General features: G+C 67.8%; 3 protein-coding genes across 4 annotated transcripts; 2 read left to right on the top strand and 1 right to left on the bottom strand.

Annotated features, from left to right (window-relative positions):
• Positions 1-3,227: 3,227 nt before the first annotated feature.
• On the top strand, positions 3,228-6,448 carry LOC104018365 (interferon regulatory factor 4). The gene is made up of 8 exons (XM_009471491.2): positions 3,228-3,443; positions 3,860-4,049; positions 4,235-4,278; positions 4,572-4,674; positions 5,007-5,108; positions 5,189-5,584; positions 5,747-5,865; positions 5,982-6,448. Exons 1-8 carry the CDS (start codon positions 3,270-3,272, stop codon positions 6,120-6,122), a joined length of 1,269 nt encoding a protein of 422 aa, XP_009469766.2. The 5' UTR covers positions 3,228-3,269; the 3' UTR covers positions 6,123-6,448.
• An 871-nt stretch (positions 6,449-7,319) lies between these two features.
• FOXS1 (forkhead box S1) lies at positions 7,320-8,776 on the top strand. Its single transcript, XM_087750135.1, has one exon. It carries the CDS (start codon positions 7,390-7,392, stop codon positions 8,746-8,748), a length of 1,359 nt encoding a protein of 452 aa, XP_087606261.1. The 5' UTR covers positions 7,320-7,389; the 3' UTR covers positions 8,749-8,776.
• A 3,519-nt stretch (positions 8,777-12,295) lies between these two features.
• On the bottom strand, positions 12,296-22,442 carry MYLK2 (myosin light chain kinase 2). 2 transcript variants are annotated; one of them, XM_087749813.1, is made up of 12 exons: positions 21,433-22,442; positions 18,748-20,519; positions 18,283-18,611; positions 17,318-17,423; positions 16,984-17,077; positions 16,703-16,812; positions 16,020-16,161; positions 15,702-15,772; positions 15,450-15,578; positions 14,904-15,056; positions 14,386-14,518; positions 12,296-13,923 (listed from the first exon to the last, which is right to left on the bottom strand). In XM_087749813.1, the coding sequence occupies exons 2-12, from the start codon at positions 20,460-20,462 to the stop codon at positions 13,843-13,845; spliced, it is 3,063 nt and encodes a 1,020-aa protein (XP_087605939.1). In that variant the 5' UTR covers positions 20,463-20,519; positions 21,433-22,442; the 3' UTR covers positions 12,296-13,842. The 2 variants fall into 2 exon arrangements, with proteins under 2 accessions (XP_087605939.1, XP_087605940.1); XM_087749814.1 differs by lacking the exon at positions 21,433-22,442 and having other exon boundaries at positions 18,748-20,672.
• Between the last annotated feature and the right edge of the window lie 4,880 nt (positions 22,443-27,322).

Here is a 27,322-nt window from a genome sequence, read left to right as displayed (position 1 = left end):
CCGTGCCGGTGCTCGGGCAGCGCGGGGCCCCACGCGCCGTGGGTGCTGCAAGGGGTGCACGGAGCGGCAGGGGCAGGCGGGACTGGTGGCTGAGACGGCGTTCTACCTGCTGTCCTGGCTGGTGTGCCGTGCTGTGCTCCACCCTTTGGCACCCTAAGCCTCCCCTTTTGTTTGCATGAGGGTAATTTAGGAGGGTGCTGCAGCAGCCGCAGCTCCTGGGAGCCCGGAGGCTCCTGTGTAAGCAGCCCCTTGGCAGGACCCGCACACCCGCTCCCGTGTCACCTCCATAGAGCTTCGGGGCCGGGGTTCCTCCCTGCTGCCAGCACCTGCCTGCCAGGCTGGGTGCTGCCTTGGGGTGACCCAGGCAGGCTGGGAGCCCCACTCCCGCCTCGCTGGATGCACACTGAGCCCACGGAGTAACCGGGGGTGCATCATCCTCTGCTGCTCCTGCACCCTCTGCCGTGGGGTCCCCCTCTCCTCCCAGCTCCTGCCAGGCTGCTCTCCTCACTCCCTCGCCCCCAGGCCAGGGCACTCCGGCATCCTTTGGTCCCCCAGCACCCAGCAGGGCAGTGACCCCGTGCCCCAGGACCACGCGCCTGGGATGGCCACGTGCCTCGTGCATGGCTGCACCCTCCTGTCCGCCCACGCCGGGACGTGCTGGGCAGAGGCATTTACACCCAGGGTTTCCCGTTCGTGCTGTAAACCCGCGGTGAGGCCAAACACTGAGCAACGGCTGCTCCAGCCCAGCTCCACAGCACAGCCAAATGTATTTATTTTGGGAGGTCTGGTTTGCACAACTGGAAAAACCCAGGCAAGGGCGGGGTTAGCTGCGAGTTAATGTCTTACTCCTTTTGAAGCCCATTTCAGCATGAAAAGTTTAAGGGTTAAGTACCTTTGCCGTCCCTGTGCAGGGAGCAGCACGGCGGGGAAACACGCTCCTGAGCATCTCTGCTGATGCGGGGGTAATTAGATGCCACGGGTCGCGCCTCACTGCGTGGCTGTCACACGCGATGAAATCCCTGGCTGCTAAAGGCTTATCCCGTCGGGCCAGGGCTGGCTAACAAGCTGGTGGCTATGATTATCTCCCAGCCTTGGATGTAATCTGTGTAAGGCGTTGAGAGGCTCTGCAATGACCCCTTGCCATCACCCCGCTTCCCAAGGCAGAAAGGGGAGATGCGGATCCCCCATCGCTCAGTCCCGGGCCCCTTCCCCGGAACACGGCCCCTGACCTGCTCGGACAGGGGTGCAGGGGGAACAGGGCGCTGCCCCGGCAGAGGCACAGCCGGCTGGAAATCCCCTCCTCGCTGGCATGGTGCAGAGAGCAGAGTGGCTTCCTGCGCCGCCCCGAGTGCAGCCGGGTGCCAGCCTGGCCACGGCAGCACCGAGCGGGGTGGCCGCGGGCTGCCAGGGTGAGGGCGAGCACGGCCCAATGCTGGCTAGGCCAGGGGGGTCCTACCTGCCACCCCTCTCCCTCTCCCCAAACTGGGACTCCCCCAGCTCCTGGCACCCAGAGCTGCAGTGCTGGCATCGCCACCTCCTCCTCCTCCTCCCGGGCAGGGAGAGCCACGCTGCAGGCAGAGCCGGGGTTAGCCGCGGCCCCGCACCCCGAGCGGGCGCAGGCAGGGCGGGCAGGCTTTGCTCTGCGGCAAAGGGGCCATGGACGGGCTCAGTAAGGAGAGCAAACCCCTGCCAGCGTGGCTGGCTCGTACACGCCTGTGTGGCCCCGTGCGCGCTCTGTGCCACGCAGCCATGCCCCGTCCCCATACCCTGTGGGAAAACCCGGGGCTGGGTGCTGCATCGCTGCTTATTCATTTCGAGGCTTTGCAGCCCTGAGCAGCCCGCCAGCTCTCGGGAGCCGTCTCTCCTCCCTGCGAGAGGTGACTTTCTCTGACTCAGAGCGGGAAAGGAAACCCAGGGGGCTGCGACAGGAGAGCCAGCGGGCTGCGGTCCCGGCCGAGGAGCCGGGTTTCCCCGCACAACAATGTGCGGCTCCGCAGCGGTGATGGAGGAGCTGACACCAGTGTCACAGCACGGCGGCCCAGTGAGCCCAGAGGGCAAAGCCCACCCGGCCCATGCCCTGCTGTGGGGGTGCGCAGGGGACGCCGCCAGCCCTGCTCCAGCACGGCCCTTTCAAGGGCAGTCAGGCGGTGCTTGGTGCCAGCCGGCTCCATCCCTGCCCGGCGCGAGGGGAAAGCCCTCTTCCTCCTGAACGGGCGGCTGAGCCGGGCTCCTCGCTGAAGGGAGGGCCAGACCCTCCTGGCAGCAGCGGCATTGAGGAAGGATGCTCAGGAGCCAGCCGGGAGCGGAGGGGCTGTCTGGGACCCTGTGCTGAGCCCGACCCTCTCCTGGCGCTGATGCCCGTCTCACCCACGTGTGCACCACCACACGCACCCACCTCCCCGCAGAGCAGCGCAGGCGCGGGAAGCCGTTTCCCAAAGCGTGGGAAGGCCGGTGCCCAGAAGCACCGTGGCCACGGGCACCGCATCTCCTCTGCAGGGACAGCTTCTGCCAGGAACCCTGGGGCCAGCGGGAAGCCGGTGTGGGCACGGGATGAGTCAGGCTCCCTCGCCAGCCCCCGGCAGCCCTTGGCACAGCTCATCTCGGCCCTTCCCACCTGGTTCCCATTCGACTCAGCACCCAGACAGAGCCCTGCGAGGCAGATGCAAGCGTTAGAGCAGAGAGATTTGAGAGACGGGGCAACATCGCTGCTCTCACCAGCCTGGAGACCCCATGCCTGTTCCCGCAGGTCCCCACACCCGCAGGCTGAGATGCTGGTCCCGCGGGAGGACACGGCCTCTGGGGCAGGGAGGTATCCTGGTCCCCGAAGCAGGAGAACAGGGGAGCAGAGTCCCTTGCCCACTGCGGGGAGTGTGCGGGAGTCCTGAAAGTCTGAAGGGAGGCACTTGGGGGTGCAGGGGTCCAGGGGAGTCCCCTGTGCTTTCTGGTGCCCTGTCCCCTCTCCCATGGGTAGCCCTGACCCCTCTCCTGTGGCTTTCCCTGTCCCCACTGCCATGGGCTGCCTTGTCCGCTCTCCCGTGGGTACAAGGTGCCTGTCCCCTCTCCTGTGGATTGCCCTGTCCCCTCTCCTGGGGGTGGCCCTGTCCCCTCTCCCGTGGGCTGCCCCGTCCCTCCCCTCGCCGGGCTGGCAACGCAGCCAGAGCCAGTGGAGTCAGGCGGGAAAGGGAAAGTGAAAGCCGAAGCCACGCTTTCGCTTTCAACACCCAACACGTTCCCTCGGGGCGGCGGGGTTGGCTGGGCACGGGGCTGCAATGGCGGAGCCGGGGGCTCCCATGCGGCTGAAGGAGTGGCTGATCGCGCAGATCGACAGCGGCCGGTACCCGGGGCTGCGCTGGGAGAACCGGCACCGGACGCTCTTCCGCATCCCCTGGAAGCATGCGGCCAAGCAGGACTACCAGCAGCAGCAGGACGCCGCACTCTTCAAGGTACCCCGGGCTCCCCAGGACCCCTGCCCGGCTCCAGGAGCATCCCCGGGACCCCCCACGCAGCTCCGTGCGCACCCCCGGGGCTCCCCATTGCCCAGCTCCGTGCACACCCCCGGGGGTCCCCATGCCCAGCCCTGGGCTCTCCCCTGGAACCCCCTGCCCGGCTCCATGAGCACCCCTAGGACCCCCCACCCAGCTCCGTGTGCACCCCCGGAGCTCCCCATCGCCCAGCTCCGTGCACTCTCCCGGGACCTCCCACCACCCAGCTCCCCACAGCCCCCGGGACGCACAGCCCCAGCTCCCCGCTGCCCCCCCATAGCCCCAGTGCACTCACCCCCCCGTGGACCCCCCTGGACAGCGGCACGGGGGACCGGGGCACGGGCAGCCAGGCAGCACAGGGCCCCTCTGCCCGGCAGGCTTGGGCCGTCTACAAGGGGAAGTACCACGAGGGGACGGACAAGGCTGACCCCTCCACCTGGAAAACACGTCTCCGCTGCGCCCTCAACAAGAGCACCGACTTCCAGGAGGTGCCGGAGCGGAGCCAGCTGGACATCTCCGAGCCCTACAAGGTGTATCAGATCGTGTCCGACGGTGCCCGGGACACAGGTACGTCCCTGCCGTCCCTCCTCCTGCGCCAGACTTGGGGCTGATGCTGCGCTGAGCCCTGTGTCCCGCAGACATCACCCTTCCCACTCCTCTTCCTCGCCGGGTGTCCTGGGCAGCCGGGTGCCTTCCCGGCTGCTGTTCCTGTCGTTGGCTGGGTCTCAGAGGGTTTTCCTTGCTCTCTGCAGAGAAGGACGGTGACACGCGGTCCCCAGCTAGCGAGGATCAGCAGGTGAGCCAGCCCCCCGCCCCGTGCCATGTGCCGCAGGAGCTGCCTGCGGGCTGGAGAAGGTGGGCGCCCCAAATCCCCCCTTGTCCGCCGGCTGCTCCCCTGCCTGCATGCTGCCTGCGTCTGTCCCGCCGGGCAGCTGGCTCCCCTGAGCATTGCTGAGGGTCCCCTGTGCCACACAGCTGCCAGACTCAGGCAGAGGAGCTGCTGGCACACAGGGTCCGTGGCAGAGGCAGGAGCCGGCTCAGGGGCCCCCGCTGCCAGCTCAGCCCTCACCGCAGCGTTCCCCTCCCCAGGGCAGTGCCGCGGGGAGTCTGGAGGAGGAAAGCCAGAAGGGCACGATGGAGACGTGCCATGTGTCTCCGCTGCCCCTGCTCTCTGCCCACCCGGCCGAGCGAGGTGAGGAGGGTCCCCAGCAGCGGGATGGGGCTGGGGGCAGGGAGCACGTGCTGCCCGGCAGGAGCGACCCCGCTCTCCACAGCCCCGCGCCCCGTCCCTTGTGCAGGCGATGCCTGCGGGGATGGAGACTGGGGCTGGGGGCTCCCTCCCTGCCCCAGCGAAGCCACTTGATCATGCACTTAGGGGCTTTAACGAGGCCCAGTGACGAGCAGTAGTGGTAGGAAGGACCCTGCTGCCCGCCTGGCCCAGGGGCTGGGGCTGGGACAGCACCCGGGAGCCCTTGGGGACAGCTGCCCACGTCCCTTTGCCACCTCGTCTCTGCCCTGGCCCAGGGTACCACATGAGGGGAGTCTTCTACGGCTGGAACCCGACCCACGGCCATCTCCTCCCCGGACCCCCGTCCTACCTGCCTGTGGAGGACGTCAACCACTCAGGTAGGAGCCGCGCTGGCCGGGCAGTGCCCTGGGCCCCCCTGGCCCGGGCTGCCCACAAGCTGACCCTCCCCTCGCCCCAGACTGCTGGCTCCACGTCCGCCTCTACTACTGCGACGTGCTGGTGAAGGAGGTCACCACCCGCACGGCCGAGGGCTGCCGCATCACCTCCCGCGCCGTGCCGGCTGACAGCGAGCGCCTCTACGGCCCCTCCTGCATGGAGCAGATCGAGTTCCCCCCGCCACGGGCGCTCGGCAGCAGTGGCCGGGTGGCCAGCATGACCGACGTGCTGGAGCGGCTCCTGCCCCACCTGGAGCGCGGCGTGCTGCTGTGGGTAGCGCCCGAGGGGGTCTTCATGAAGCGCCAGTGCCAGGGCAGGGTGTACTGGAATGGGCCACTGGCCCCACACAGGGACTGGCCCAACAAGCTGGAGAGGGAGAAGACCTACAAGCTGCTGGACACGCAGCAGTTCCTGCAGCGTAAGTGCCCGCCCGCTGCTCTGGGCACACGGCTCTGCCGGCCACTGCCCCGGGAGACCCCGATCCCCTCGGGAACGGGGACAGGTCCTGCCCTGGTGCGGCTGCTCTGGGCTGTGGGGCTGTGGGGACCCCGTGTCCCCTGAGAGGGCCGGTGTCTTGCAGAGCTGCGGGGGTACCTGAGCCACGGGCAGCCCACGCCACAGTACCAGATCCACCTGTGCTTCGGGGAGGAGTACCCCACTAGCGCCAGGCACCACTTCCAGAAGCTCATCATGGCCCACGTGAGTACGCACCTCAGCTGGCGCTCACGGCAGCCCCGAGCTGGGCGCTGGGGCCATCACGGTCTCGGGGGCACACGGACCTGTGCCCGTCCTCCGTCAGCTCTGTGCCTCCGCAGGTGGAGCCGGTGTTTGCGCGGGAGCTCTTCCATCACGCCCAGCGCATGGGGCCGACGCTGCTCCGCGACTCCCCACAGCCCTGCACCCCCGGAGCCTCCAGCCACATCATCCGTGTCCTCAAACAGCTCTGCCAGCCCTGAGCCCGGGCGGGCGGGAGGAGAGCCCAGTCGCGACAAAGCCTCGGAGCGGGATGCTCTGCCACCCCACAGCCCCGCTCCGGCCACGTTCCCTGAGCTGGCGTGGACGGGGCACTCAGCGCTGCGGGGCTGGCGGCGGGCAGGCGCTGGCCAGGGTCGGTGGATGGCTGCCACCCCCCGCAGATCGCTGTATTTATTCCCCGGGAGCTGCCAGGAGCCTGCCTGGGTGGGATTTGCTGTGTATTTGTTTGGTGAGCCGGGGCAGAGCCAGCTCCGTCCTTGCACCTTGCACTGCCAGGACTCGCCATTCACAAACCTTAGAAATAAAGGTTGTGTTTCGGTACCACTGGCTCCGGTGTGGGGGGCTGGTGCCGGTCCGGGGGGCCACAGGTGGCTGGGGGAGCCGAGCCCGGGCAGAGCCTCATGCTGTGGGCAAAGCAAGCTCAGCCCCAGCCATGGGGGACAGCGTGAGCCGCCCTCCCGGCCCCTGCGCTGGCTCCAGACCTGTCCTGCCCCGGCTCCTGGCCCCTTGGCAGGGTGCAGGCAGTGGCGAGATGCCCGTTGGCTGCTCTGCTGACCTGGCAGTGCGGGAGCCTGCCCCAAAGGCACTCGCTGCCCGTGCCTCAGTTTCCCCTGGTGAGGGGAGCGAGGGGGCTCCGGGGAGGTGGGGGCTGCGCTGCACCCTGGAGGCAATGACCTGGCTGGGCATGGTGCGGGGACGTGGCATGGAGCAGAGGTCTGGCACGGTGCACGGGATCCGGCACAAGCCCAGGCTGGGGGCGGGCGCCGAGGCACCGGGGCGGGCAGGGGCGGGTGGGGAGCCGAGGGCTGGCAGCAGCCCCAGCCCCGCCAGCAGCACCCTGCTCGGCCCCCCGCCATCCCTGGCCGGGGCCCAGCTGCGCACCGTGGGCAGGGCAGGATGAGACCCGGGTCGTGGGAACCTCCCGTGGGAAGAGGGGCTGGGGGAGGCGGGGGCCGTGCCCAGGGCTTGGCCGAGGCCAGCGCTGCTGCCTCTGCCCCGGGGAGGCCGTGGCCGTGCCAGCCCCAGGGCTGCTGGCTGCTGGCCGCAGGCCTTGGCGGCGCGTCCGTCCGTCCGTCCGCAGGGACCAGCGCTGGACGACGGAGCCCCGCTCCGCCCTGGGCGGCCCCGGAGAGGAGGGGCCCGCCGCCCCCTCGCCGGCCGGGCGCGGGAGGCTGGGCCGCCGGCGGGTTTTAACGGGCCGTGCCGAGGCCGTGCGGCAGAGCAGGAGGGCTGCGGCTGGCCAGGAGGATGCAGCCGGACCTCCCCGTCGGCACCGCGGCACTGCGGAGCCCACCGGCCCCCGAGCCGGCTGGCGGCCTCTTCCCCGGCCCTCCGCCGCCCACCGGCCCGGAGGCCACCAAGCCACCCTACAGCTACATCGCCCTCATCACCATGGCCATCCAGAGCGCGCCCGAGAAGCGCATCACGCTCAGCGGCATCTACCGCTACATCATGGGCCGCTTCACCTTCTACCGCGAGAACAAGCAGGGCTGGCAGAACAGCATCCGCCACAACCTCTCCCTTAACGAGTGCTTCGTCAAGGTGCCCCGCGACGACAAGAAGCCAGGCAAGGGCAACTACTGGACGCTTGACCCTGACTGCTACAACATGTTCGAGAACGGCAGCTTCTTGCGGCGCCGCCGGCGCTTCACCAGGAAGAGGGGCCTCCGGGACGTGCCGGGTGGCGAGGGGGACGAGGGGCGCGGGAAGCCCCCCAGGCACCGGGCACGGGGGCCACCGGCCGTCCCGCTGCCTGAGGAGAGGAAGGCGGATGGGGGCTACGCCTCGCCAGCAGCCACGGGGCGCCTGCCAAGCCCTGCCACGCCGCCCGAGGGTTCTGGGGTGCCGGGGTGCGCCGAGCCCTGCACCCGGCGGCAGCCGCCCAGGGCCAGGCAGCCCTGCCTGTACCTGTCGGACGTGCCGCAGCCCAAGGGGCCGTTCTTCGCCCCTCCGGAGAGCCGCCCGCCCAAGGAGACTGTCTTCGGGGGGCTCCCGGCGGCGCTGCAGCTGCCCCGGCCAGGTCAGTACCCGCTGCCCGGCGAGCGCCCAGCGCCGCACCCTGCCCTGCTGCCCACCCTGCTGCCCGCCCAGCCCAGGGACCCCCCGCAAGACTCCCCGGCCCCCCCAGGCACCCCCCCGGGGCAGCTGGAGGGTGAGGAGCCGGCCGCCCCCGGGCTGGGGCCAGGCCAGCCCTTTGGGCAGGTGCCCCCCGCGTTCCCTGGCACCCTCCTGAGCACGGGCAAGCCCCCCCCGTCCTGCTTCCTGGAGGGGGAGGGCTACGCGCAGCCCCCGCTGCCCGTTTTCGGCTCCTTTGGCCGGTCAGGGCCCGAGGCGCTGGGTGGCAGCTACCAGTGCCGGGTGCAGGCGCTGAGCTTCTGTGTGAAGGAGCGGCCATGCGGCGCGGCGCTGGAGCATCTCCTGGCCGCGGCCCCCCCGGCCCCCGCCGCCCCCCGCCAGCCGCCCTTCGGGGCCACGGGGCCGCGGGTGGGCGAGCAGAAGGAGCCGTGGGGGCCGGGGGGCGCAATCCCGCTGCAGGGGGGCAATGGCTACCCCCTGGGGCTGCCCCCCTGCCTCTACCGGACACCCGGCATGTTCTTCTTCGAGTGAGGGACTGGCCCACCCCGGGACACCCCCGGCCCCGGCACCGAATAAAGCACATTCCCCAATGCTGCCTCTGTGGTCTCTGAGCCCCGCTTGGGGTGGGCAGCGGGCAGGGGCGAGCTGGGGACCCTCTGCCCCAGCCTGGGTGCTGGCTGGGGGACACGCATCCCCGAGGCCACCTGGCGCAGCCCTTGTCCCCTCCGGCCCCTCCGTCAGCGATCACCGGCTGGACGGTGAGGCCGCAGGGGTACGGGGCATGGCCTGGGTCAGGGCACCTGCATCCAGGTCCTGAGTCCCTGGGAGATGCTGGGGACGAGGTCCTGCTGCACCACAGAGCCATGAGCCCCTGAAGCCCCGTCCTGGGGTAGCAGGAGGGAACCTCGTCCATGAGGGGCAGGGGGACACGCTGCAGCAGGAGCGAGCCCCCGCGGAGCCCCGCTGCCGCCTCCCTGCGCCTGGGACCGCTCAAAGTGCCCGGCTTCGCCCCAGGTGCCACACATGGCACAACTGGCACCAGCCTCAGCACATGGCCCCGCTCATGCACCCGCATGGCCCCAGAGAGACGCTGGGGAGGAGCGGGGGGCTGTGGCACGGTGTGGGGGGCTCTGCTCTGAGGGGGACAGGGCTCCCTCCCCTCTCTGTCCCTGCTCGGGGTTGTGCCGGTGCCTGGCCGGGGTCCCACCAGGTCCCTGCAGACACCCCGAGGCCACGGCACCCCCCCAGAGCCGGGCTGTGCCAGGGGCTGCGGCTGCGATGGGAACGGCGGGGAAAGCAGATTCCTCCGACCTGAATCACACCGGGCGGCTGCTGGTGAGGAGGCACCGGCTGAGTCACCGCTGCTGGCACCGGGCTGGGCATGGGGGCCTGCCCCGGCTGGCTGGGCTGGGGGCACCGGGGCGGGGGGGGTCCCCACGCAGCTCTGGGCAGGGACCTGGCCACCAGCCCCTTCCCACACACTGCCAGGACACCTGGGCCAGCGTCTCCGCAGCGCCGGAGTGGGGCCATGCTGGCAAAGCGGGGGGCTATGCCCATGCCCATGGCCCTGTCTGGCTCACCCCGGGCTGGGAGAGGGGGGACCCCAGGAGCAGCAATGCCCGGACCCCACGGCTCAGCGAGCCCCAGGGCGGGCACAGGGGGAGGACGCTGGGCTGGCGGGGGCTCTCCACAATGCTGGGGGAAGCGGGTTTGTGGCAGAGCCCCCCGGCCCCCCAGGGCCAGCGGGACCCCAGCTTGGCCAGTCCTGGGGGTCTCTGCGGGGGTCATGCTGACACTGAGGGACGGTGCTGGCGTCACTTGGAGACTGGGAGCACTGTGGCCATGTCAGCCCTGTTATCAGCCCCCAGACGGCCGCTGCTGGGCTACAGCCGCATCCCAGCCCCAGGCAGGGCGGGGGGAGGCTGCCCTTCATCATTGGAGACGGCCACTCAGCCCCGGGCCTCTCTTTTCTCCCTTTTTTTGCTCCCCTCCCCTGTGAAAAACAATATTTGAGCGCCTACATCATGCTGGCGTCTCTGGAGCGGCCGGCAGCGAGCGCGGCTGACCTCAGCCCCCTCCTTCGCGCGGTCCCTGGGGGCGCGGGAGGAAGCGAGCGCCGCAGCCGTGCCCAGGGGCCGTCTGGTTCCCACGCAGCACGGCTGGGCCCATCGCCCGCCCCGGCTCCCGCCACCGCCTGGGAACGCGCGGCCCCGGCCCCACGTGGTGCCCCGGGCTGGGGTCCCTGCCATGGGAGCAGCGTGGCATCGCGTGGTGCATCCCATTGCCCGCCCGAGCTGCAGCCCCCGGGGATGGGGACCCCCGTCCCACAGAGCCAGCTGCCTGTGCCGCCGTGGCCACGTGCTCTCCCAGTGCTCCCCTTCTCCGCACCCACCCTGGCTCCCAGCCGCGGGCCCACTGCTCTCCCTATCCTGCCTCCTCCCCAGCTCACTCCCGGCTCGCGGTGGGTGGCCTGGCCCCCAGCCTGCTTGCCCGCTCCCAGCATGGGCCGTGCCACGGCCAGGGACTGGGCTGTACGAAGTCACAGGGCGAACCTGCTGCTGCTGCCAGCGGTGCTGCTGGGTGCCAGTGCTGGAGGTCTGCCCGCTCCCCTTCCCTCCCTGTGCTCCCTGCCGGACCCCTTGTTCGTGCACGCAGTGGGTGCCACAGGGATGGGGTGCAGGCAGGGATGAGGAAAGGGTGCTGCTCTGTGCGAGTGCTCAAGGCTCTGGGGAGGGATGCTGTGGGCACCCCAGACTGTGCCACGCGTCCATGGGGGTGTCGAGGACCCCCTACACGAGGGATGGCTCTGGCTGCCGTGGCCTGTGCTGGACCAGGACCAGCCCTATCGCCATGCCCATCAGCCCTGGCAGGACCGGTCCCCTCCCCGGGGCTTCGGAGGCTCCCAAGCCCTGTCCTGCCCCCCAGCTGGGAGCGCGGGATGGGGCCACGGCTGCTCCCATGGGTGCCAGCTCCATGGCCCCTCTCCTCCAGCCCCAATGGAGGCGCGATGGGTGCCCCCGTAGGGCCCTGGGGTGGGAAAGGAAGGGGCTGGAGAAGCCAAACCGGGATGTGGGGTGGGGGTCTCCCACCCTGGGCTTGAGGCACCGGGATGTGCCGGTGCCTGTGCATCCCCGTGCCACAGCCATGCGCACGCAGAGCTGTGTCCAGGAACTGATCCCCCTGGAGCAGCTTGGGGTGCCAGGGGTGTCTGGGGGCGATGGCCCGGCCAGGAGTCCCATGGGCCACCCCGCAGCGGGGCCCTGCAGTCCCCGTGGCCCGCCGGGCGGCTCCTGGGGCCAGACAGGAAGGAGACGTCACTGCCGCGGAGCGTAACTCAAACCAGATGGGGCCGCGCTGGCTTCCAGGCCCGCAGGGTGGTCACCGACAGGAACCGGTCAAAGGCTGCCGGCAGGAAGCGGCTGGGAGGGACGCGCGCGGCGGGAGCCGGCGTCTGGGCCCGGGCAGCCTTAACCGCTTCGGGGCCGGCTGCCGCCCCACCGGGCAGAGGGGCACCACCCCCCCCCCAGCCCTTGCCTGGGCATCCCACCCCACTTGGGTGGATGCTGAAGCCGTGAGGACACCTCTGACTATCCATCCATCCATCCATCCGTCCATCCATCCGTCCATCCCCCTTTCCCTCAGCACCCCAGGGTGCTCAGAGCCCATTGCTGCTGCACAGCCATGGGGTGCAGAGACCAGAACCCCTCGGCACTGCGGGCTGCACAGCCCTGCCTGGGACGCACCAGGCGGTCCCCGTCCCCAGCACAACCGGGGCCCCTCTCTGTCCCCGCTACCCTGGGGACAAGATGCTGCTTCCCTTCCCCTCTGCGCTTTTCTGCAGCCCTCAGGTGCGGCTGCACGGCCCAGGGAGGGGGCCGGAGCAGCCCCCCAGAGCCCCGGGGAAGCAGGGCAGGGGCGGGCTGCGGGCAGACCTGTACATTTATTTACAAGAAGGCGAGAGCCAGGCAGGACTGCAGCATTAGGCAGGGCCCCATGAGTGGTGTCCCCCGCCTGGTGGGGATGAGCCCGAAGCCCCTTCACCTGCGGCAGCCGGTGGGGCTGGGGGGCCGGTGCCTCCTCCTGTCTCTCCCCTGAGCTTTTCCAGCAGGCGCAGAGGGCACAGGCAGCCCCGGAGCAAACACACAGCCCTGGCTTGGGGCGGCTCGGCCATGGCGAAAGCCAAAGCGGAGGGCAGGGGGAGCCCGGGACCCCCCGCCAGCCCCCCATCCCCTCCTGCAGCGGGCAAGGGGGGAAGCTGCAAAGCCCGGGGTCACCCATCCTCCGGCAGCACCAGGGAGCCCCGAGGGGCGCAGACAGAGGGGAGAGGGCTCGGGGCAAGGCGGAGGAGCGGGGGCAGCACCCGCCACCCACAGCCCGGCCGGTCCCGGGGAGTCCCTGCACGGGGTGGGGGGAGCTGGCGGCCGCAGCCGCCGACCGGCAGTTCCTGTGTGTTGGTGGTCAGGGCTGGAGCGATGCTCGCAGGAGCGGGGGAGCACGGTCCAGCTGCTCTTCATTAGGACGCCTCGCTCATCTTGATCTGGCGGGGACGGGTGAAGCAGAGGTTGTGTTTTTCCCCCCGCTGGCAGAGCCGAAGGGCAGGGAGGGCAGGAGGAACACAAAGCCTCCTTCTTCCCTCGCTGGCTCCCAGCTGGGGATGCTGCTGGAAGCATGCTCGCCGCTTCCTCCCTTCCTGTGCGAGCAGCAGCTCGGGGCCAGCTCCGCTCCCGCACACCCGGCCAGCCAAGGAGGCGGCGCTTCGGCCCTGGCTCCGATGCCAAAGCGCCAGGGCTGCAGGTCCACGCCTGCCCTCCGGCATCCCCATGCTGAGCCACAGCGCTGGGAAGGGAGGTCGGGCAGCTCGGAGTCCAGCGACAGCGAAGGCAGGGCAGGCCTGCAGCATTTACAGGCAGAGCGCCTGAGTCTTGGGTCCAAGGTAGCGGCAAGCGCGTGGGGCGGCCCAGGCGGCGCGGCTCACGCTGGGCTGGCCTTTCTCCTCTGAGGCCATGGGAAGGAAGCACGAGTGGAGCAGAGATGCTGCGGGTCAGGCACCGTGCAGCCGGGCCAGGGATGAGATCGGAAAACACCATTCAGGAGCAGCCGCACAGTCCGAGGAAATCCAGACAGGAGCATTGGCTCAATGGGAATGGGGAGGGCCGGAGCCCCGTAGGGCGCTGCCGGCATTCCCAACAGCGGGTCCCCGGCCCAGCAATGCCACCCAGGGTGGAACGAGCTCAGCAGAGTGGCTCCGCAGCAGCGGGTGCGGGCAAGGAGCCCGGCCGAGCCCTGGCCCCTGAGCAGTCCGGCAGCCGCTGGGTGCCAAGGCAGGGTGCAGCCCCAGGGGATGCAGCAGAGCAGCACCCGCGGTGGTGGTGGCGTGGGGCACGGAGCAGGGGCGCAGCGCGCGCCGCAGCGGCACGGGGTCCAGAGCAGCCATCTGGCAGCAGCACGGGCAGGGAGGGGGCTGTGCAGCTCCAGCCCCTGGCCCCCGCAGTGGAAAGCGGGCAGGGGCCGACCCCAGCGAGGTCCTGCTGCCGTCCAGAAGCAAGACTGACGTGGGACCCTCGCAAGCAGTTTCTCTCTGGCCTCGACTGACACATGGCTCAGGCTCCCCGCGGGAGCCCCCGCTCAGACGCCCAGTGCCGTCAGCGACCCCGAGCTGGTGATCTTCTTGAAGCGGTTGGCGGCACAGACGCCGATGAAGTTTTTCTGTAAAGGGGAAGAGGAGAGATGCTCATCCTACCGCGAGGGCTGCGGCTCCAGAGGCTGAGCCAGATGCCGCTCCCGGGGCTGGGGAGCAGGCAGCCGCCCGGGCACCCGCTCAGCTGGGCTGCATGGGGGGGGAGCGCAGGGCTGGCCCTGGGGCTCATCCCCTACACTGCCCTGATGCCAATCCTGCCCCTAAAATGGGCTCTTGGGATCGGCTCAGGGAAGACCACCTATGCTTGACAGGGGTCCCACCTTGGGGGCACCCACGCAAGGACCCTGGTGCTGGGGAGCCCTTCCTCCAGGCTCAGGGAGCCCCGGCCCTTGTGTCCCGGCTGCCAGCAGCACAGTGGGACAGAGCCATCCTCCACGTCCCAGATGCCATCTGCCAGGAAGGGCAGAGGCCACCAGCTCCCCCAGACAGTGTTGTCCCTCCTCCCCGTGCCAGTCCCACATCCTCCGCACCTTCCAGCGCCGCCGCATGACGTATTTCTTCAGCAGCACCTGGGACTTGAGCCGGCGGTTGCAGCGCTTGGCCTTTTCTGCCAAGTTGTTGAGCCAGGGATGCTGCAGGCACTGGCCGGCGCTCATCCGGCCGCTGGGGGCGAGAGGAGCCTGCGTCAGCCCTGCTCGAGCCCCTCTGCCCCAGCCACCCCCTTCTCCAGCTGCCCAAGAGCCCCAAAACCCCAGAAACCTGCCGGGGAAGAGCCTGCCGGAGGGATGTGCCCAGGGACCAGGGGGGCTGGGCAGGACCCCAAGCGGTCCAGCGCATCCTGCTTGGGGCAGGAGACCCTGGAGGGACACGGGGCTCTGCCGGGGACAGCCAGCGGCCAGGGCAGGGCCCTGCGAGGCTCATTGGGCACAGGACATCAGGGGATGCTGCTGGTCCCGGTGCAGAGGGCAGCGCGTGGTACCCAGGGGCTGGGCAGGCAGCTCTGGGGATGCCCACCCCAGGACCCCCACGGCCGCTGCCGGCCTCGCACCTCTTCTCCTTGATGATGAGGTTTGAGACAAAGTCCTTGGCCTCGTCAGAGACGCTCTCGAAGGTCTCCTCGTCGAAGTACCAGTTGGCAGCCAGGACGTTGTTGAGCGTCTCGGTGTCGTTGTCACCCAAGAAGGGGGAGAGGCCGCTGAGCCTGAGGGCGCAAGGGGGTGAGGAGTTGGGTGCCCTCGGGCTGTGGCACCTCTGAAACCCCCCCAGAATGGAGCCGATCTGGCTGGGGCTGCCCTGGGGAGCGAGGCAGGGCAGCCCAGAGAAGGGAGGCAGCGTGCGGCTGCTGGGACCACGCTGCGCTCCTGCCTGCAGCGGGGCTGAGCCGATTCCTGCCTGCACGCATGGGCACAGACGCTCCCCGGCCCCGTGCGCTGCCCCCCAGCCCCACCTGCCCATCTCCCCGTCCAGCACCCTCCGCTAGCCCACCAAGCATCTGGGTGCCTGGGGCACATGTGCGGCTTGGGGACAGCTCGGTGCCCGGGGGGGTCCTGCCCCGGCACGGCGCTGGCAGCACCCCCGCGCAGCCCCGACGTACAGCATGTAGGTGATGACGCCCATGCTCCACATGTCCGTGGAGTAGGAGACCTGCTCATAGTTGACCACCTCGGGGGAGAGGAATTCGGGGGTGCCGAAATTCACCTTCAGCTTCTCCTGGGGGTTGTACCTGCAGCCAGGAGGGGCAAGTGAGGAGGGGGTCCCAGGGCTCCCAGCACCCCAAGGGTGTGCAGGGCCGAAGGGTGGGAGGGGGACAAGGAGAAAGGATGGAGTTGAGGAGGGAAGATGGCACCTTCGAGCCAGCCCAAAGTCGATGATCTTCACCATGTGCCCGGTGGCAGCGACGCAGAGGATGTTCTCGGGCTGTGGGGACAGGAGACCATTGCCACACCGCCAAGAGGGGACGTCCCCAGCGCACAGGTCTGGCAGCGTGCGGGCCTGGCAGCCCACCGGTCCTGTGGCTGGCCGACGCCAGAGTGATACCGACTTGCAGGCACCCCTCCCGTGGCTGGCCGGCATCGGGGACGCGCTGCCCTCGCGAGCACGGCAACGCTCCCCACTTCAGTGGCCGCAAAGACCCCCTGCCCCCCGGCCTTCCCCAGCCCCGCACCTTGAGGTCGAGGTGGAGGACGCGCATGTGGTGCATGAAGCGGATGCCCTCGCAGATCTGCCGGACGAACACCATGCAGTCCACCTCCGTCAGGTGGTAGTCGTCGTCGATGATCCGCTCGAAGAGCTCGCCGCCCTCCACGCTGCGTCGGGACGGACCACGGGGTCACCTGGGGCTCCCTGCCCCGCAGAGCCCCCTGCCCACCCTGGGGAACCCCAGCCCAGCCCCACCATGGAGGTGCTGGTGTAGAATTTGAGCAGAGTCACGGTGGGACGCGTGTGTGCTGGGATTAGACACCCCCCTCAAGGCTAGCACGGGGAAGGGGGGGTTACCCCAAAACACCACAACTCCCCTGGGGTTTGTAGAGCAGAACAGCCCCAGCACAGCCCCAGCCTCCCTGGAGCAAGCAGGCAGGGGGAAAAGGAGCTGCGTGGGAAGGACTTGGATCATCTCCACCCTCAACGCCGCTGCGATGGAAGGAGATGCTGTCCCGGCCAGGCAGAGCCCGAGGCTGCTTCCGAGGCCAGCGTGGGATGAGGATGAGCGAGGTGAGGGACGTTGCCTGGGGCCAACCCCTTCTGCTGGGCGAGGGGCTGGCACATCTGCTCCATCGCTACGGCATCCCCTGCGACGGTGCCCCTCTCCCAGGCATCGGCCCCACGCGGCGCTACCCCAGCACTCACAACTCCATGAAGAGGATGATCTCCCGGGGCGTCTCGATGGCATCGTAGAGCTGGATGAGGTTGCGGTGGTTCAGCTGGTTCATCACGTCGATCTCCAGCAGCACCATCTCCTGCAGAATGAGCAGCGGCGTCAGCCCTGGCCGAGCCACCGGCACGGGGACAGGCCGTGTCACAGCACCGGGGGCACGCTGGGCATGGTGCTGCCACCCACCACCTTGGCCACGCCACTTGCTGGTGGCACCGTGGCCAGGCGGAGGCCCCCGCCCCGGCAGCGGCCAGACCTTGTCCTTGGCGCCCTGCTTCCGGATCACTTTGGCCGCCAGCTTGAGCCCCGTCTGCTTCTCCGTGCATATGTGGACTTCGCCGAACTTGCCCCTGGGGAGGCAGAGAGGGAGAGATGCCAACGCCATCAGCCGCCCAGGCTGCTGGGGACCCCCACGCTGCGCCGGGGTGCTGCCCCATGCTCCCCTCCGCACCCATCCTGCCCGAGGCACCAACCCGTCGTGGCCAGAAGAGTCCCGTTTACCCAGGACCATTGCCCAAGGCTGGATGGCAGCTCGGGGCAGTGCCGGGGGAAAGCCGGGCACCCCACGCCCTCCCAGGGCCCCTCCTTACCCTCCCAGGATCTCCTTGGAGCTGAGGTTGTACTGGGAGCTGACGCTGGCGGACCGCAGGGTGACGATGCGGTGGGCGAAGGGCGCCGGCGGCGGAGGGACATCGTCTGCACAGAGAGGAGGGCTGGGGTGAGAAGGGGAGCTGCCTGGCCGGGAGACCCCCCCGCTGGGCACCCCAGGGTGCCCCAGGCTGAGAGGGTGCCCCAGCACAGGGCGAAGGCAGGCACCCAGCGGCGCAGCGCAGCCCAGCCAAGCCTGTGGGTGTAGGATGCGGCCAGGTACTGAGTGCCTGGCTGCAAATCAGGGTCTCCTGGCTGCCTGCTGCACCGGGGGACGCAGTGTCCCCCGAAAAGGTCCCTCGCCACTGCCCGCAGCATCGCCCTGCGTGGCACCCACCCCGCTGCGTGGCACCACCCCGCTGCTCGCCCACTCCCCACCGTCCCGCGTGTCACGCTCGCCCTCTCCAGGCCACGCTGCTGCGTGTCACCCTCTCCGGGCCACCACGCCACCAGGTCCCGCTCGCCCTCCCAGGACAGAGCCCACGCACCCGGGCCCGGGCCACCCTTGCCGCGGCGAGGGCAGGAGCCGGGCTCGCAGGGAGCCCCGTGAGCCCCCGGGCGGGGCGCAGCCCCCCGGCCCCGCCACCCCCGCAGGGACAGCGGCGCGGGACACGGGGACGCGCTGTCCCCTGCCACGGGCCAGGCGCTGGCTGCGGCTCCCCGGGCTCCTCTTCCTCCTGGGCAGCCCCGGCCGCGGGGACGGTGCCAGGCTGCGGCCGGAGGAGCCTGCGGAGGGGACGCGACGCATTTAGCGCTGTTTACAGCGAAACAGGAGCCCGAAGGCCACCGGGCAGGCGAGGAGCCAAGGGCAGGAGCGGGCAGCGCAGGCAGGGCCGGGGGGACCCCGGCTGCCGCCCCGCAGAGGCTCCCGGGGCGCGAGGACGGGGCAGGCAGCGCGCAGCCTTACCCAGTATCTCGAAGGGGTCTTCCTTCCCAAAATCGGGGGTGAGGTAGGGGCTGGGGGGTGGCTCTGCCTCCGTCGAGGAGGGTTGGCCCCCGGGGCCAGGCTGCTCTGCGGCCCCGGTAGGATCGGGGGGCTGCCCCGCGGCACAGGGCAACGTCCTCGCCTGCGGGGCGCCAGGGCTCCCCGCGGGGACGGGGGGCTCCGGGGGCTGCCGGTCGCCCAGGGCTGGCGGGGCAGGGCCGGGCTCTGTCGGACCCTCTCTCGGCTCCGCCGCCGTGGTCTCCTCCGGTATCATCTCCATCGCTGCCGCCTCCGCCGAGGGCTGCTCCTCCCTGGAAGCAGGAGCAGGAGATGAGCAGAGCCCAGCCAGCAGCCCCCCGGGCGCAGCGCCCACCTCTCCCGGAGGGACCCAGGGGTCCCCGGGGAGCAGCGAGGGGAGGGGACCCCATCCCAGGAGGGCGCGGGTACCTTTGGCAGGCGGCTGGGCAGCTCAGGCTCTGCAGCAGAGCCGGGCGCGGGGGCTCGGGGCCCCTCGGCTGCTGCTGCTTCTCTGTCTCCTCCACCTTTGCCTCTTTCTCCCCTTCACCCTGAGCCTTCACAGCAGCCGTGGCCGCTGCCTTTGCGGGCTCCTCGCCTCCATCCCCAGCCTCTGCTGCAGCTGGGGGGGCTTCCACCTTTGCAGCTTTCTTCCCTCCATCCTGCACCTTTGCAGCAGCCGGGGCTTTCTCCTTTGCAGGCTCTTCTTTGCTTCCATCTTGAGGCTTCTTTGCAGCTGGGGTTTTCTCTGCCTTCCCTCCATCCTGAGCCTTGGCAGCGGCTGGGGCCTTCTCCTTTGCAGGAGCTGCGGATTTTGCCTTTGCAGGCTCCTCTTTGCCTCCACCTTGAGCCTTTTTTGCAGCTGGGGTTTTCTCCACCTTTGCTGCTGCCTTCTCTCCATCCTGAGCCTTGGCAGCCGCTGGGACCTTCTCCTTTGCAGGCTCTTCTTTGCCTCCGTCCTCAGCCTTTGATGCAACTGTGTTTTTTTCCATCTTTGCAGTTTTCTTCCCTCCATCCTGCACCTTTGCAGCAGCCGGGGCTTTCTCCTTTGCAGGCTCTTCTTTGCTTCCATCTTGAGGCTTCTTTGCAGCTGGGGTTTTCTCTGCCTTTGCTGCTGCCTTCGCTCCATCCTGAGCCTTGGCAGCGGCTGGGGCCTTCTCCTTTGCAGGAGCTGCGGCTTTCTCCTTTGCAGGCTCCTCTTTGCCTCCATCTTGAGCCTTTTTTGCAGCTGGGGCTTTTTCTGCCTTTGCCACTTTATTCTCTCCATCCTGAGCCTTTACAGTAGCTGGAGCCTTCTCCTTCGCAGGCTTTTTATCAGCTGGGGTTTTCTCTGCCTTTGCAGCTTTCTTCCCTCCATCCTGAGCTTTTGCAGCAGCTGGGGCCTTCTCCTTTGCAGCAGCTGTGGTTTTCTCCTTTGCAGGCTGCTCTTTGCCATCCCGAGCCTGTGCTGCAGCCAAGGCCTTCTCCTCCACGGGTTCTGCCTTCCCTCCTTCAGCCTCCGCTGCAGCCGGAGCCTTCTCCCCCGTGGGCTCTGCTTTCCCACCACCCTCAGCCTCTAACCCACCAGGGGCTTGCTCCTTTATGGGCTCGTCCTTGCCTCCATCCCGCGCCCCTGCTACAGCCGGACCCTTCCCCTCCGCGGGCACTGCCTGCCCTCCTTGGGGCTCTCCCACAGCTGGAGCCTTCTCCTTCCCGGGCTCATCCTTGCCTCCATCCCGAGCCTCGGCGGCAGCCGGCACCTTCTCCTCCGCAGATGCCGCCTGCCCTCCATCGTGCTGCGCAGCCGAAGCCTCCTCTGCCGGCGCTGCCTTCCATCCATCCCCGGGCTCTGGAGCGGTCGGGGCCATCTCCCCCGCCGGCTCTGCCTTCCCTCCTCCGGCCTCTCCCGCAGCCTTCTCCTTCCCAGGCTCTGCCTGTCCGCCATCCTGAGCCGCAGCAGCAGCGGCTGCAGCCTTCTCCTGCCCGGGCTCATCCTTCCCTTCGCCCTGCGCCCCGCCGGCAGCTGGCACCGTCCCCTCCATGGGTGCTGCCTTCCCCCCTTGGGGCTGGGTAGCCTGCAGAGCTGCTGGGACCAGTGGGGTTGTGCCGCCGTCTGCTTCGGGGGGTGCCGTGCCACCAGTCCCCCCAGCGCCGCTGCCCTGCTCCATGAGGACTCTCCGGGCAGGAGGCAGCTGCCCCGCGGCGCTCCCGGTTCAACGAGGCTCCTGCGGGAGAGAAGACCGGAGCTGAGGGCTCCCCAGACCCGACGCCCCGCAGAGGGGCACGGCGGGATGCGGGCAGCAGCTCTGCTCCAGTGGAAGAGGGGCGAGCTGCTGCCACCCAGCCGGGAGCCGTGCCCCTGCTGCCCGGCCAGCGTCACCGAGGCAGGGGCCCCATGCGGGCGCGGGTCCCTGCGCCATCCCACTGTGCCCCGGTACCCGCTGGGCAGTGACTGATCGATGGCCTGACGCCGGCACCTGTCGCTGCCACGGGGCCTCCGGCGTGCAAACAGCGCGGCCAGGGTGCCAATTTAAGGCCACGTCCCCCCATGGTGGGGCAGGAGACGACGGCTCCGGCCCCAGGCTGGCGGGGTGGGGATCACGCGAGGTAAGCATCCCCCGGGACGACCCCGCCACTGCCCACCCCGAACGGCCCGGGCAGGTCCAGCCACGCAGGCAGAGCCCTGTCTGCTGGGGAGCCATGCGGACCCCCAGCCCCAGCAGCCGCCGGCACTGCCCGTCCTCCTGCCCGGCGGTGACCACAGCTCCTGCCAGCCCGTCCCCTCCAGCCCAGCTCCCATTCCCTAAATCCCCTCTCTCCGCCCGGCTCCGCTGCCGTCCCTGCCCGGCCACCTCCCCTCACCCTGTCCCAAAACACCCCCCCTGCGCAGCCTGCACAACCATCCAGAGGCCAGGACAGCCCAGCCCTGGAATAAACCCACCAGTGACCATCCCAGTAACAGGAGAGTCACTTGCTGGTCTCACTGGGACAGGAGCTATAAGTAGCTGGTTCCCAGCCGAGCAGTCCCGCAGCTCAGCACGGGGAGATGCAGGGACAGAGGGGTTCCTCCACTCTCCCCGGGACCCCCCGCTGCCGTGGGCCGAGCCGGCAGCCGCGGGGACCCCCCGGCCCCTTTACCTGGGCGGCGGTGCAGGAGGCAGTCAGGAGGGCAGCATCCGCACTGTGGCAGCGCCCGGAGGGAGCAGCCTCTTCTATCCCGGGTGTAATGGAGCCGGATTAGTGCGGGCAGAGGAGGATCCTTTACAGCAGCGGGAGCCATCCCGCTTCGCCTTTCCCAGCACCTGTCGCTGCTGGAGCCCGTTCAAAGGACACGCCACTCTTCCCTGTCCCCTGCGGGCCAGGGACGCGCAGACGCGGCGCAGGGGACAGGGACAGAGCCGCCTCCTGCCCCGGCATGGCACCGCAGGGAGGGCCAGCACGCGCCACAGCAGCACCCCAAAACCATCCCACGGGGGTGGCCTGGCTGAGCCGGACACCGTCCAAGTGGCCAAGTGCTTCCAAGACACCCACAGGTGATGCGAGGTTGCCACTGGCCACTCCGTGGGGATGGTGGCCGGGAGCAGGCAGAGCCGGTGCCCCCCGTGCCACTGAGCTGGGGCCGGCTCTGCCCACTGATGCCAGCCCGTGGCACCCGAGGCCACTGCTGGCTCTGGCCACCATTGCTGGTCCCTGACGCAGAACTGGGAACCGAGCACCGGCCAGCGGCTGCAGCCTCCTCCAGGAACCAGCTGAAAGACTCATTTCCTGCAAAACAAAGTGTTTTGGGGCTCAGGGAAAGAAACAAAGGAGCCGGGGGCTGGCAGAGGGGTCAGGCTGTGCGCGGGAGCTGCGTGGGCATGGCCAGCCCCTGCCGAAGGTGCAGTGCCTGCTGCTGGGGTGCTGCAGCCCAGGGCACGGCCTCGGGGACTGCGCAGGGCTGAACCCGGCGTGGGAAACCCCGGGGAGAGGGGGGCACGGCGGGCTGCACTGCGCCAGGGGCCGCAGAGGCCAGGAGCATGGGGCGAGGGCATGGCACGGCCACGCAGGGTCCTGAAGCCGGCGGATTCCCAAGGGCTACGCCAGGTTTCCGCCTGGTTCCCCCACCCAGCAGAACCCAGTTTACTTTAAATCCTTGAGCCTGAAGGCGAGGAAAGCCTCACTCACCAAGGGCGTGCAGACAGCTGCCCGCTGCTGGGCGGGGGGTTTGCAGGAGGAACCCCCAGTAACCGGACCCAGCCCTCCCCAGCCAGCGCCGCCAGGCAAAAGCACTCCAATAATACCAACTATTAAAAACCGAGGACATCCATTTATCATATCGGGGCAGGAGGAACGCCAGCGCAGGGCGGAGGAGGAAGGGCTCGGCTCCTCACCCACCGCTGGTGCTCCTTTGCGGGGGACGGGGGAGGCCGGGGCTTGGGGACGGGTGATAAAGCAGCAAGAGCAACTCCCAGCGAGAAAAAAAAAAAAGAGATGGCAGAGGCTGGGGGGGGTCAGGCAGCCGCCCCGCACCAGGCACCCTCCCAGCCCCGCTCCCCAGCGCTCCCCGCTGCCCCAGCCAGGCGCGGGCAGGGGTACCCTGCTCCTCCACAGGGCGCTGGCGGCAGCTGGGCAGGACATGGCAGTGAAGGGCTGAGCACTGGTGCTTGCTGGGGGAACTGGGCTCTCCCCAGTGAGGCTGAGATTACCATGGGCTCCCCCAGCCTCGGCCCCTGCCAGCTGCCAGGCAGGTCTCTCCTCCGGAGCTCTCCGGCCCGCAGCCACGTGGAGCTCAGCTCCTGCCAGACTGAGCCTGGCTGCTCCCACACGGGACTGGCGCAGGGCTGAGCTGAGGCCAAGGCCACCAACGCCGGCAGCGGTGGCAGCCCAGGAGCGGCAATGGCCTCGCCCGCAGCACCTCCCAGGAGGCTGCAACGCTGTCGGGGCAGGGGAAGGGACAGTGCTGCTCCCCCTCGCCAAATCCCGGCTCCCAGCGAGCCACCAGCTTCTGCGCAGCAGGGGCTGGGGCCAGGCTTTGCCAGGGGAGCTGTGGTTCACGCAGGATGCAGCCGGGGCTCCTGAGCAGGCACCAGGCTCTCCTGCTCCAGCCCTCGCAGCTCGGACTCATGGCTTCAGCAAGCCCGGCTCCGTGCTGGAGAGCCTCCCTCTTCCCGAGATCAGAGACAGGACCTGGAACGCGATGAGAACCAAGAGGGATCATGCAGGAGCAGGCACACGGCTCCAACGGGCGGCGCCGATGCAGTCATAGATGTGCAGAGGTTGGAGCATCGCTGGCATCCACGGCTCTTGGGGACCACGGCACCCGCATCGCCCGTTCTTGGCACAGCCCCCGCTCCCGTGGTGAGCGGGAGCCCCCCCAGCTCGGCCTCCGCAGGGCACGCTGGCAGGAATAACCGCTGAGACGTCGTGCCTTGGGCAGCGGGGACTCTGCCCACCGACTGTCATCGCCAACGTACAGTTTGGAATTGCCTCTCCCCTCCTGCGGCCGAGGGCTGCCAGGCACCTGGAGGCCACCAATGTCACTCGAGGCACGTGCTGCCACCGCTCCGCCAGCCTTCGGCTCTGCACCCTCCCGGCAAGCCCCAGGTGGAAGGAGCACATCCACTCGCCACGCACCGCAGCCGTGGCCCGCTTGGCGCGGTGGAATTTGGGATAAAATTCTCCAAGGAGAGCAGGAGCTCCTGCCTGGAAGCCGGCCAGCCTTCCCGGCACGCTCGCAACCTTGCACGCTCACCGAGAGTCAGGGCGGTGTCCGGGCGCGAAGCCTTGGGACAAGGCGAGGATGCAAAACCCTGAGAGCAGGCGCTGCCGCGCCGGGGAGCCCTAGGAACGGTTCTCCAAAGGAGACGTGTGCGAAGGGTGAGCGTCCCACGGTTTGGCACTGTCACAAGAGACAATTCATTGGTGGGCAAAGGGAAATAAGCTGAAAACGGTCCCCTCGCAAGAAAGATTTGTAGTATTGAAGGGCAATAGCTGCTGCACACCAGGATTTCAGATGCCTTGGTCCAAAAACCCCCGCCCCAGTGAGCAGCACGGTGCTGTGGGTCTCTGCAGAGCGCGGGAGCAAACCAACCACCACCAAGGCTTCTCAGGCTGGGTTTTCTTTTTTTTCCCTCCCCATTCAGGAACTTAAGCCAGAGTCTACATTGGCTGCAGCTGGAAAACAGCCTGTCCTGGGGCTAGCTGGCAAAGCACCAAGCACGCCAGTTCCCTAGCTACGCGGTTGTCACAACTTCGGCAGCACACTTTAACCTTTCTGCTTTTCACGGGTAAGGGAGGCTGCCTGCCCAGCCAAGCCCAGCCCGTCCTCCAGGAAACCCTACACCCTGTCTAAATTGAGCGGCCGGGCGGGCGAGAACAACATCCCACCTGAATCCCGGCCATCCCGCTGTAACACAAGCCAGCCGGCCTACCCGTCCCGGTGGGGACCAACTGGGCAGGCGGTCGGCAGCTTAACTGCTTCCATCAGCACCCAGGACTTCCCTGGACCAGCTGCCGCCGTGTCGTGACAAGTCCCGTCAAGGTGATGGGGAGAGACAAGGAAAAATCCCAACATCATCAAAAGAGCTTCCAGAGCTATGCGGCAGCTCGAGGACAGCAACGTGGCTGCCAGCAGCGAGCACGGATCCGAATCACCGGGACCTGCCCACGCGCAGGCTGTCCTTGCCAGCCCCGTGCCAGGCCACGCTGGCAGCCAAGGAGGTAGCCCAGAGAGGCCAATGAGAACCAAAGCTGTGCTTTTGAGATCAGCATCAAGCCTTTTCGTAAGAATCTCCTTCAACCGCTAATAAGATCTTGCAATTCACAGCTACCCTTCAACGTAGAAGTCCAGAAAAACATTGGCTGCCTTTTAGTTCCAGCTCTAGTCTGAGCTCAGCAAATTACTTTGGTACCAACTGGACTAGGAAGGAAGAACCAGTACCCAGCTCCAGCTCTCCTGGACCCCCCTCCTCCCCGCCCCGCTCACAAAGGTGAGGAGCTTTGAGTTCTTGAATGCAAGAATGTTTTTGCAAAATCCGCGCAGCAAGAGCACAGATGGTACCTCAGCCTGTCAGCCTACCCCGACTCCAAAGGCGGGTGCTGAGACAGCACTCGGTCAAATCCCGGTCTCCTGCTCCAGTCCTCTAACTTTGTTCTCCCATTTCTACTCCACTGGGACTGGGAAAACCACCTGCCACCGTTCCCTGCTGAAGCCTTAACTGAACCCCGTCCTCAGCGATGGTCAGCTCCTCCGGGACCCCCATCACTTGCACGTTTTCCACACTAGAGCCGTTTTTCCAGCATTTCACGCTTTCCCCCCGTTTAGCGGGCAGGTTGCGCTAACCGCCCGCCGCCCACCGAGAATCCGCTGTGACTCCGGAGAGCCCTGCCAAACGCCTGACGGCCCTGCAGCACACGGCAGCCCGAGCCTCCCTTTCGCTCAGTTTGCAGCGTACGAGGAATAGAAGAGGCCGTGTTTGCGGGAAGAGGTAATACCTTTTATTAGACCTGACGATACCGCTGGGGAAATCTGGCGAGCTGTCAGGCATACGAACCCTTCCTCCGGTCTGAAGCAGAGGCCATGTAGGGCCGTCCCAGAAATCCAGTTGCACCATCCTTCAGGGATCAGCGTCTGCCCCAGCTCAGCAGCCTCATTATCTTGCTTGCCTTTGCATTCTTCCGCAGCTCATCGTCATCGCTCAGGCTTTCCTCCGACCCGCCGTAAATATTTGCTGCTCTCGCTGCTGGCTCCAGCGCTCGGGGCTGGAGCAGAAGCTTCCTTGGCTCCACGCTCGAGGTCCTGCTGCGTCCCCATCCAGCGGAGCACACGGAGCGGCTCTCCTGCAGCAGAAAGAAAGTTAAGGGAGACCAAGGGAAAATCTGCGAGGCCTTTGGCCGGACCCACGCCGAGCTGCGTGGTTTGCAGGAAGAGGATGCGTACGAGATCCTCTTGCTCCAGTCACTGCCGTAATTTGTACGTCAGCGGGGCTGTCGCGCTTACCGGTGACAACCGGCCTCTCGGCCAGGCTGCTGCTGACCGTCCCGCTCCGCGACGCAGGGCTATCGGCAGTCAGCAAAATGTGGCTGAAGCCATCCCGTATGACTGGCGCAGCCACGTAGAGGTCGAGAGCAAGGAAGGAAAAGCTGAGACTGGCAAAAAGGAATCCCCGTCTCAGCTCGCCCTGCTGTCACAGGGTCATTCATCCTCCGGTACCAACGCGCTTCCTCAAAATAGCTTGCTCTCCAGCTCCTCGGTTATTAACTGCACAATACCTCTGTTTCCATTCCTTCAAAGAACCGCTGTGTTTCAGCGGGGGTGACTTTCCCTCTCTTTTAATCCAAGCGGAGGAGAAGTCCGAGGCCGGTGCTCTTTGAAGCGGTGCGGTTCAGTACATCCACACAAAACCGCTCACTCGCTGCCGGCTGCTGTTCTGCAGCGATATCCCTTGAGCATCGCGCTTTTTAGGAGAATTCCCGCAGAAACATCATCCTCGGGTACAACAAATGTTCATCTTTGAACTGAGCTCTCTGAGGACTTTCTGCCCCTGTTCTCTCTCTCAGATTAAGCGTAAAACACCAGCAATTGCTTGATATGCTTTCGGAAGGATAATGAGACGGTGCCTCTTACCGTGCCCCGTGGCTGGAGCCCGACATCTAACAAGTTTGAGCTCCCTCTCTTCTCCACCCAAATGAAAACCCGAATAAAAGGCCACATGCTGAGAATACTTTTCCAGTGGTATCCAAATTCAGAGGAAATGAGAGCAAACGTTTGCCATGACCCCCAAAACAAGAAACCGTTTGTCCTCCCTGGACGCACCAATTCCGTTTCCCATGTTTTCCTCCGCTGCAAACAGCGCCGCAGCGGCAGCGAGCAGCCCGGCGCACAGGGGTCCCAGCAAGCGATGAAGGCAGGAGGCCCGCAAACGCGGGAGAGGCAAAGCCTCCGTGTTGCTACAGCCACGAGAAGCCAAGCCAGGCCGAAGAGCTTTATGCGTTTCCCAGCCTGACCGGGAGGGCTTGCTCTCCTTCCTTCTGCCAACGGCTCCGAGCC

This window comes from Nipponia nippon, unplaced genomic scaffold, assembly GCF_047370975.1.
Source record: "Nipponia nippon isolate SJK-2023a ecotype South Korea unplaced genomic scaffold, ASM4737097v1 scaffold_13, whole genome shotgun sequence".
Taxonomy (NCBI): domain Eukaryota; kingdom Metazoa; phylum Chordata; class Aves; order Pelecaniformes; family Threskiornithidae; genus Nipponia; species Nipponia nippon.
Note: the sequence above shows the minus strand (reverse complement) of the source record. Positions and strands in the feature narration are given on the sequence as shown.